Source organism: Arachis stenosperma, chromosome 4 (assembly GCF_014773155.1).
Source record: "Arachis stenosperma cultivar V10309 chromosome 4, arast.V10309.gnm1.PFL2, whole genome shotgun sequence".
Classification (NCBI taxonomy): domain Eukaryota; kingdom Viridiplantae; phylum Streptophyta; class Magnoliopsida; order Fabales; family Fabaceae; genus Arachis; species Arachis stenosperma.
Genome location: NC_080380.1, coordinates 78,215,977 through 78,225,180, shown reverse-complemented (window position 1 = coordinate 78,225,180; position 9,204 = coordinate 78,215,977). Strand labels below are relative to the sequence as shown.

The following is a 9,204-nucleotide window of genomic DNA, read 5'->3' as shown; positions in this document are numbered from 1 at the left end:
AACATAAGTATCTTACTTTTAAATATTTTTTTTAAGTTAAATTTTGAATGTTCATTTTAGTCTGCTTTCAAATGTTCATTTGAATTGTTTAAGAAATTTTGGATCTATAATAGGCATTTCACTTTTTGAGTTAATAAATTTTTTTATAACTTTAGGAAATAGTCTTATAGTTTTGGATCTAAATGTGGCCGCACAGTAGGCACAAGTCCTCATCACATGCTGGCCACATTCTTCAGAATTTATATGCCCTTTGAACCATAAAAGTGCTTCAATAACTACATCAGGTTTGAAACAGCAAAACTGTTCTCCTTTACAATAGTTGAAACCAGACATAACAGAAGTATTAAGATAATAGAATAATAAGCTTGAGATAATTTGATAAAACATTTTTGTTTTGACTCATGCAGTTGATGGCAAGATTACAGCCTCAAGAAGGAAAAGGTTACAGTGACATAGACTAACTTTTATCCTATTCAGCACTAACTAAAAAGGATAGAGAGCATCGTTACAATCTGTAAGCATGACAAGAAAGGAATAACGAACTCTAGCTTTTTCAGTCCCTAGCAAGTGCATGAACTCTAAGCTAAAATTGAGGGGAAAACACAATAAAAGGAAAGAGAAAAGGCCATCGCAGCAAGAAACAGAACAAGAAAGATTCAAAGTAAAATGATGAGCAAGGCAGGGACACAACTAATGATCATAATCTTGAAGCTTTCTTTCTCCATGCTGTTCGTCCTCGGTTTATCTCGAGTCCTTCGTCGGTGGACAATTTAAGCAGATGTAGAAACTGTTGATAGGCTTGACCGTGCTCCCATGCTACGGAGGATCCGTTGGTGCCATTGACTTCCAGAAGCACCCCGTCGCCCTCAATGCTGGTGAGGGAATCAACTATGTCGTCTCGTTGGCACTCTCGTCTATAATCCAAGGTGATACTGTGCAGTTCATGGCTATCAATGATTTCTTGAGGCATGCTCTGACAAAGTAAGAAGGTTTTGTAAGCAGAATTGTTTGGACACCAGCACGACAAGACTTTTTTTTTTTTAAATATGGAACTATTTTTTGTGGGATATAATTGCACATTTATGACAAGGATTATTAACCGTTCGAGAAACAAGCCAGAAGAAAAAGTACACAAAAGTGCATGAATTTTTGTTTTTTGTTTTTTAATTACTATTTGAAGCATCTCCCAAAGCTGTAACTTTCTATACTCTGACCTACATACAATTCGAATTCCCTAAGAGCTGTAATATGAATTGTCTTGTAAATAACGAATAAAAGGTATTAAAATAAATTAAAAAGATGATTACCAACCTCAAGAACCCAACCAATATAAGTGACATTGTTAACATGCTGATTCATATCTAGATCTGCTCTTCTAGGCTGCGTTATTCAAAAGCATGGTGAGAAAGCCATACAAAGGTTGTCAAAATTTGATTGTCTAAGTAAACTCAAGAGGTTTTAATAATCATGGATTGTAAACTCAACTCAACTCATACTCGTTAGTAACAACGAAGTCTTTACATATTTCAAAATTATCATTTAGAGAATATATTCATATGGGCCAATTTTAACTGTATAAATCAATAGTGAAAGAAACATTATTGAAACACAACAACTGAGTTATTTATTATTATTTTGTTATTTTACAAAATTAGCTAAATGAACTAAATAAAAATTGCATAATATGAACAATCAACTTAAGTATCCAAGCTACGTGAACGTAATTATGGAAATCCAAGTGAAATAAACTTAGTAGTAGAATTGAGAGTTCCTTGACTTTGTTAATATATATATATATATATATATATATATATATAGGGGGAGCCTTGTGGTTGAGTTGTCTCCGTGTGACTTAAGGTCACGGGTTCAGGCTGTGGAAACAATCACTAATGTAATCATTAGGTTAGGCTGCATAATATTACACCCTTTGGGTACAACCCTTCCCCGGACCCTACATTAATGCGGGATGCTTGTACACTGAGCTACCCTACATATATATATATATATATATATATATATATATATATACACAACAAGAAAGATAGTTTATAGACTAGCTTCTTGTTTTAACGTGGCAGGATCATAAACTCGTGAGGGGTTAAGGGAATAGTTGTCAATGGCAAACGGTGGCTCATGATAGAAGCCAGAAAAGTGAAAAACGGCCTTGGTCTTATGGCCTATGCACGGAAGCCTGTGGTCAAAGGCATATCAGACTTCATTACAAATTTTTACTTCTATTGTGCATATTTTTTCTTTCGGGTAGAACTTCTAGTCTGCCTGATTTACCAAAATGAAAAGGAAACGAAAAGATAAAGAAAAAAGGAAATTGGCTCCAAGTCAAATGATCATACCATAAGTCTAAGCCTGGAATATTGACCAGGATCTTCCAACTTCGGAATTTTTTTCAAGCAATTGCTGTTCTCCTCAGGAATTGCTAACCTTAAATCACCAAAGAAAAATATAACAAAGTAAGAAACAAAAAATGCAAGAAAAACAATCACATGCTGGCCAATATTGTTAAAAATTCAAATCTGACACCAAGTAGAAAAATAAAAAGGCAATAACAGTAAATTAAAAAAAAAGGTGGAGGCTGGCATGTAAAGTAAAATCCACCATGACTCATAAGTAACAATAAAGCCTCCACATAGACAGATAGGAAGCAGCTAAAAGTAATCAGAGTTTGATGTAGAATAAGAATAATAAATATCTTATTTGTTTGGTACAACTTGTTATTTTGAAGAAAGCAGCCAAAACATCAGACCAACAGATACATAGACGATTATACTATAAAAGGAGATTGTATCCGTTAACATCCACTCAAATTCCCAACATCTTTTAAGAGTTTCATGATTCATGGATGGAAATGCGGGGTTCTTCAAGAACTAAAGCTGAATTTTAGGGTTGTTCTATTGGGAAGGAATGAGGAAGCACATTCAAGATTGCATTAGACATTGTAATATGTCCCACAAGAACATGTACCAAGTTCTATCTCCAAAGAGATTACCAAAGCAAATCCATCTCTCCACTAAGATCTGGTTGGTTTGACCATGGATTTATCGAGGGGTTGACCAAGTCCAAGGGTTTTGATTCAATCATGGTGGTGGTGGACAGGTGGACCAAGAATACCTTCCTTATTTCTTTACACATCCAAGGATTTTGCTGCAGCCTTCAATCAGGAAGTACTGTATTTAAATGGTTTGACTCACTCTACAGTCTCGAATAAAGACAGACAGTATACTTGAGAACACTCTGGACCAAAACGTTCCATATGGCAGGCACTAGTTTGAAACAATTTAGTTTATCACCCTCGGAAGGACGAACAAGTGAGGCAAATTTGTTGCTTTGCAGGAATCAAATCCAAGCAATGGCATATATGTGTATTGTCTGCCGAATATAGATACAGTAAATCATGAGACAATTAGCACTAATTGGTCAGGCCATTGTAAGGCCAAGATCCAACCCACCCAAAAAACTTGCGAAACAATAAGAGTTCATGGAGGATTGTGACCAAAGGCTAACTAAGCTAAAGCAACTACTAAGTTTGACCATATAAGCTCTAGTCTTTGTCAAAACTAGTCAATTACTCAATTTTAAATGAAAGTCCTTGTTTTTATGGACCATTTTGAAGCTAAAAGGATCAATCCAATTGCTTGCGGACTACTACTGTTCCTCCCAGAATAACGTGTAGACCTTACATTCCATGTTTTTCTTCAATAGAAATGCATAGCTCGTGGAGTTGAAGGTGTGCCAAAGACATCTTAGCTATCTGGCAAATGCAGCAAGAAAAGTAACTCCTTGTAAGTGAGGGCTAACGCACCCAAGTCTGAGAACTCTTCATAAACAGCCATCAAGATAGCTTTCTAGAGGTCTCTACCTTGAGGGCAAGGATGATTTTGAAACACAATATCAGTATCATGGCCCAAGAATAAGACTGGAACGTTTTGGTCCAGAATGGTCTCAATTCTTAGGTAGAGTCTTATTGTGGACCAAAAATGTTCCACATGGCTGGAATTAGTAATATGGTCCACAATAAGAGTATAAGACTGCACCTAAGAATAAGAAGCAATTTTAAGACAAGGTGAATGCTAGAAAGGAAACATATTGGGGATGAAATCAAGTGCTGCTTATGCAGATTTGATATGAAAATTTAGTTATGGATATTGTCATTGATTTGCAGGAAGTGGACATAGGGTGACTTGGGGGAAAGCACATGGACATTAAAATTTATATCAGTATCACAGAATTTCGCTACCAATATTGCTGTGTTCCTTTAAATGTTGCTCATTCGTACAGTTAAACATACTACAAGTATTACAGCCTCAATTAGTATCTGGTGGAGAGAGTAGCGATTGGCATCTGCTGCAATTGTTCCAAAAGTTATTTTATGTAACTATCCTCCCCCTTTCCAATCCATGATGAAAGAAAAATGGAAAAGTGCGACTTATCATTTCTGAATGAACTTTTGGAGCCTGCAACATCAGTGGTCTTTTTTGTTTTGTTCTGATTTAAATCTATAAGGATTAAGGAAACCTGACAAGTTTGTAATAGAAAGCTCAGAAGCTGCAGAAATCATTTCACACCTGCTTTTCAAAATTCCAGTTATTTACAGAGAGAATTTTAAGAGCGACTAAATGAAGTAAGGCATCCATTCATCCAGAAAACTTCGAATTTTTGCAACATATTATCAAAATATGGTAAAGAGAAGCATCTACCTGGGCTCCCGAGGACAGTAAATTAAAACTTCCTCTCGAACATCGTCAGACACCTTTTGTAGTCTTCTAGTCTCCTGATTCATCATCAACCACTTGCTGCATCAATAAAAGGTATATAGTCAACTGTTCATTATTAAAGACATAACCTAAACATGTCAAAATTTAGTGACATAGCAAAATGGTAAAATTCATGCTCTAGGTGTCAGGACCCTATTAGGTGGGAAGCCTTGTCCGCCAAGCGTCCCTTTTTAGCCAAGTTACAGGGCAGTTGTTCGTCAACCCTTTTCTCTTGAATTTACATAATGCAGCAGAATTTTGTTAGGTTCTCTCAATCCAAAAAAGGATAGTTTTGTCTTAACTTTAGATCCTAAGAAAGTATAATGCCTGAATATTTAAGCTTGTATAAAATACATGGAATCATTCTTACTTAGGGAAAATGAGTGTAGAATAACAGATGGAAAGAAAAATCATAGATTACCCGATGCGAAAATAAAGGCAATGGTATAAAATCTCAATAGATACTAGTGTACAGATTTATATTTTATCAACTAAGTATCATACGGAAAAATATATAAAAGTACAGCATCTATTCAATTGAAGGGGAAACATGTACCTTGTAGCTCTTCCGATGACTTGATCGGTCGCATAGTCTTTTAGTATAAAATCGCGTCTGATTCCAACCCTCCCTTCCCCTTGACACCATGTCTCTATCTCAACTACATCACTCCTGTTGAAATCTTCATGTTATTACTTTTGCTTAAATCATTATAGATCCTATTCATGTACAGGCCTGATTTTTTTTATATTTACAACTCTTAAAAACTTTTAAATTGAAAGACATAATAATATATACATGTAAATGCCGTCTGATCAAAATATTTGACCCTATTCAATACTGTTAGCTTTGTACTATAAAAAGATAAAAATAATTAGATAAGTTGGTTGATGTAAAATGAAAAAAAAAAATAGAAAAAGCTGTTTTAGCACTTTTTCCACAAGTTGGAAAGAGTAACATCCAAAATGAAGTTAGATCACCAACCAAGCAGGGTATTTGTAGACTTCAATATGCATCCGAGCAGTAACCCATATTAGGCCTAATTTTCTCATGGTGGGAGTTGTTGCGAAACCATCAGTAGAATATCCAACACTTTGAGCATGATTACATCCAACCTCCTGCAACAAAAAAAAAAGTCACATTTCAAAACTTAAGTGATATGGAATACAATAGCACATTTTAAAATTTCCACACAACGGAACACAGAGCTATACAAATCTGCACAAATAAAATTCAGCCAAAACACCAAGTCAAAACTTAAAGCAAAAAGAAGAAGAAATGCCAAAAAGCAGGTAACCAATGTAGATGAATCAGGTTAACATAGGCAAAACAACCCCAACTACCAAAAATCATCAATTTGCACCTTGAAAACATCGACTTTCATTTTCCAGTGATCCAATCTTAAAAGGGAGCACAAATGAACATGAACCAATTCAAAATGAAGCAGTAGAGTAGTAGACTTATACAATTAAAGAACCCAGTTACTATAATTAAAGTAAAAAATAAAAGAAACAAATCAGTACTCAGAAGAAGCATAAAAAAAAAAGGGATAAAAAAACATAACTTTCAAAAATATATTCTCCGTGCATGGAACTCAAATACTATCCAATTATCCAAATCTGCATAAATAAAACCCAAAAACTGAACAACCCCAGATTCAAAAGACTCTTTCATCTTTTAAAGTTCCAACTAAAGTGGCAAGACATGCAGATGAATCAGGAAGCAAAACAAAATAAAGCCAAATGCCAAGAATATCCCATCTCCACTTTTGAACTAAAAAGGGAAGTCGACATTCCGATGGTTCAAAGCAAAGCATGCATAGATGCAACAAATCAGAAAGTCCCCAAAATCTTACCCCAAACCATTTCCAAAAAACATAAAAGATTAAAAGACAGATTAAAATTTCACATATCCATTACAAAATAACTGAACCAAGTAACAATCAACAAATCGCACAACACATCACCAAATAAAATAAACTTACAAAAACCAAAGATTCAGGGAAAAAAAAAACTACCTGCAAGAGATTAGCAATGGTTTCAACGGTGGCAGTCTTATTGATTCCAACTTCATAGCTCCTCACAATGAACTTCTCCTTGTAAGACAGTCCATCCTCTGTCAAGCTCCCAAGCCGCAGCCGGTCCGCCAAGGTCCCCGCCTCCGCTCCGACCCGGTTCACCACCGCCCCGTCCCGGTCCGACACGATGGCGCGAACCGACAATACCCTGTTCATCGGATAGCGGAATCCGACGGCGGACACGCTCCTCCGACGAACGAGAACGGAAGCGGGCTGACCCGCGAACCCGCATTGGGCCATGAATTGAACCCGGTCTGAGCCGTTGCATGAAGCCTTCAACATTTTAATAGAGTAAAAGCCTAATAGAGTAATAGGGATCCCAATTTTTTTCAAAAAGAAAGTTGAGAATTAAAAAGGAAAGATAAATAAAAGGAGTTATTTTGGGGGGTGTGACAGTGTCGCAGTGTGTTTGTGTTTTTTTATAGAGAACGTGGTGGAGAAACGAAAGAGGTGTGTTGCGTTGTGGTGTGTCAGGAATGCTAGGTGTTTGTGTTTCGATGAAATTGACGAAGGGTTTTAATTTATTATGTTTTTTAATAATTAAATAAGTAAAAAAATTAAATATATATTATTTTTAAAAAAAATTAAAATTTTCGAAATTTAAAATTTTTTATTTAAAATTTAGAAAGATAATTAAAAGAATTAAATTAAGATTTTCAATTATTTTTCGATTATATAAATATGTCATATTTGATGCTGTAGCTGTTCGTAGACTTCGGATAGACAGGTAGATAGATAGGGATGTAGGGCTTGAAATCAAGTTTTGTTGCACAACCACGTGTGTTGTGTGTTTTTCCATGGACGTTTTCCTACTTTGCATGTAACTTCTTTTATTTACATTATGTATTCATTTAAAAAAGCACCAAACTAAGCTTGACTATACGAGTATAATTAAATAATGATATAAAATTATATTTATTTTTTATAATAATTTTTTATTTTATTTTTATATTAAATTAATTAATATTTTTAATTTTAATAATTTATTAATTAATTTATATCTACTATATATTTTTAAAAATCTTAAGCAATCACGTAAATAAGTTTAACAACTCATGATAAGTATTATTATTTTTCATTTTTTTCTTTCTCTTTTTTATTTTTTTATTTAATTTTTTTTCTTCTTTCATCATCATTGTTATCATTATTGTTATAGTTGTTGTCTTCTTCTTTTGATAGGTGAACATTATTGTTTCATTCTCTTAAAATTTTGTAATTATTCTGTTTTATTTTATTCAATTTTTTGCAAATTTTTTTACTTATTCTCTTTTTTATCAAATTTTAAAATTTATAACTCAAATTTTGGTAAAATCAATTCTTAATTCTAGCATATTATTTAGTTATAAATGACATAGCAATTTTCAGTGAATGACACAAAAAAAATCTTTAAAGAATCACATATTTAAATTTTTTACTCACTTAACTAATAAGATATATTCAAATGTGTTTTAGATTAAAAAAATACATTAATTTATTATAAATTTCATAAGAATCACTAAATCTTTTATAAATTAGTTTAATACCACACAATCATATTAGTGATAACAAAAATTAATATTTAATTAAAAATTATCGACACAAAAAATTTTTGTAAATAACACAAAAAAATCTTTAAAAAACCACAAGTTCAAAACCTTAATCCATGCATTCAACCAATAAAATATATTTAAATGTGTTTTGAATCCAAAAAATACATCAACTTATTTGAAATAATATACATGAGTTCAATATCACTCAATTAGTTTAACACATTATTTAGTTAGAAATGTGTACAAGATGTCTCTTGTACGAGTTGAGGGATGGATCGGGAACTTGCGGGTCGAGGCGGATGCCGGATCGCTTTGACTGGTGCAATGGGGGGTGGTACCTGCAAAGACACTCCGACGCTCAAGTCAGAATGGATCTGAGAGGTATAAGGTGTGAGGAATAAATGAATACCTGTAGGAACTTGGGTCCTCTATTTATAGGTGATGGGAGTTATCTTATCTTATCTTGTTTGATCAAGATAGGGAAGACGTTTGAATTCAAAAGTCGGTTAGGAGTTCTAGAGGGCCGGTTTCGGGCCTTCTAGAAGAGGGAGGCGGATCGAACCTGGGAAGCTGGGTTCGGGTTTAACCTTGGGTCCGGGATCCGTGGGCCGGATCTGTAACAGTTGCCCCCGCAGCGGGAGAGCGAGCAAGGTCGGTCTGTCGCTGGGAGGTGTGGTCTTGACTGCGGGCTAAGTTTTTAGTTTTTCTCGGGCGTTCGTTTGGTTCTTTGGAGGGAGATCGGTGTCTCGGCCTCGGTTTTGCTGAGGGTTCGTCTGACCGTTTTGGTTTGACGTGATTCTTCCGAGTCCACTGCGTCTGTTGCGTTCTTCG

At 34.7% G+C, this 9,204-nt stretch overlaps 1 protein-coding gene across 1 annotated transcript; it reads right to left on the bottom strand.

The window, feature by feature from the left end:
* Nucleotides 1–275: 275 nt before the first annotated feature.
* On the bottom strand, nt 276–7,322 carry LOC130976787 (oleoyl-acyl carrier protein thioesterase 1, chloroplastic-like). Its single transcript, XM_057901712.1, has 7 exons — nt 6,785–7,322; nt 5,752–5,885; nt 5,326–5,439; nt 4,713–4,808; nt 2,352–2,439; nt 1,312–1,380; nt 276–973 (listed from the first exon to the last, which is right to left on the bottom strand). The coding sequence occupies exons 1-7, from the start codon at nt 7,124–7,126 to the stop codon at nt 698–700; spliced, it is 1,119 nt and encodes a 372-aa protein (XP_057757695.1). The 5' UTR covers nt 7,127–7,322; the 3' UTR covers nt 276–697.
* Nucleotides 7,323–9,204: the final 1,882 nt, after the last annotated feature.

Coding starts and splice junctions, on each gene's coding strand:
- LOC130976787 (XM_057901712.1), bottom strand. CDS start 7,126: ATGTTGAAGGCTTCATGCAACGGCTCAGACCGGGTTCAATTCATGGCC. Junction 1,381..2,351: donor ATTCCAGGCTTAGACTTATG/GTATGATCATTT, acceptor TGAATAACGCAG/CCTAGAAGAGCAGATCTAGA. Junction 974..1,311: donor ATATTGGTTGGGTTCTTGAG/GTTGGTAATCAT, acceptor TTACTTTGTCAG/AGCATGCCTCAAGAAATCAT.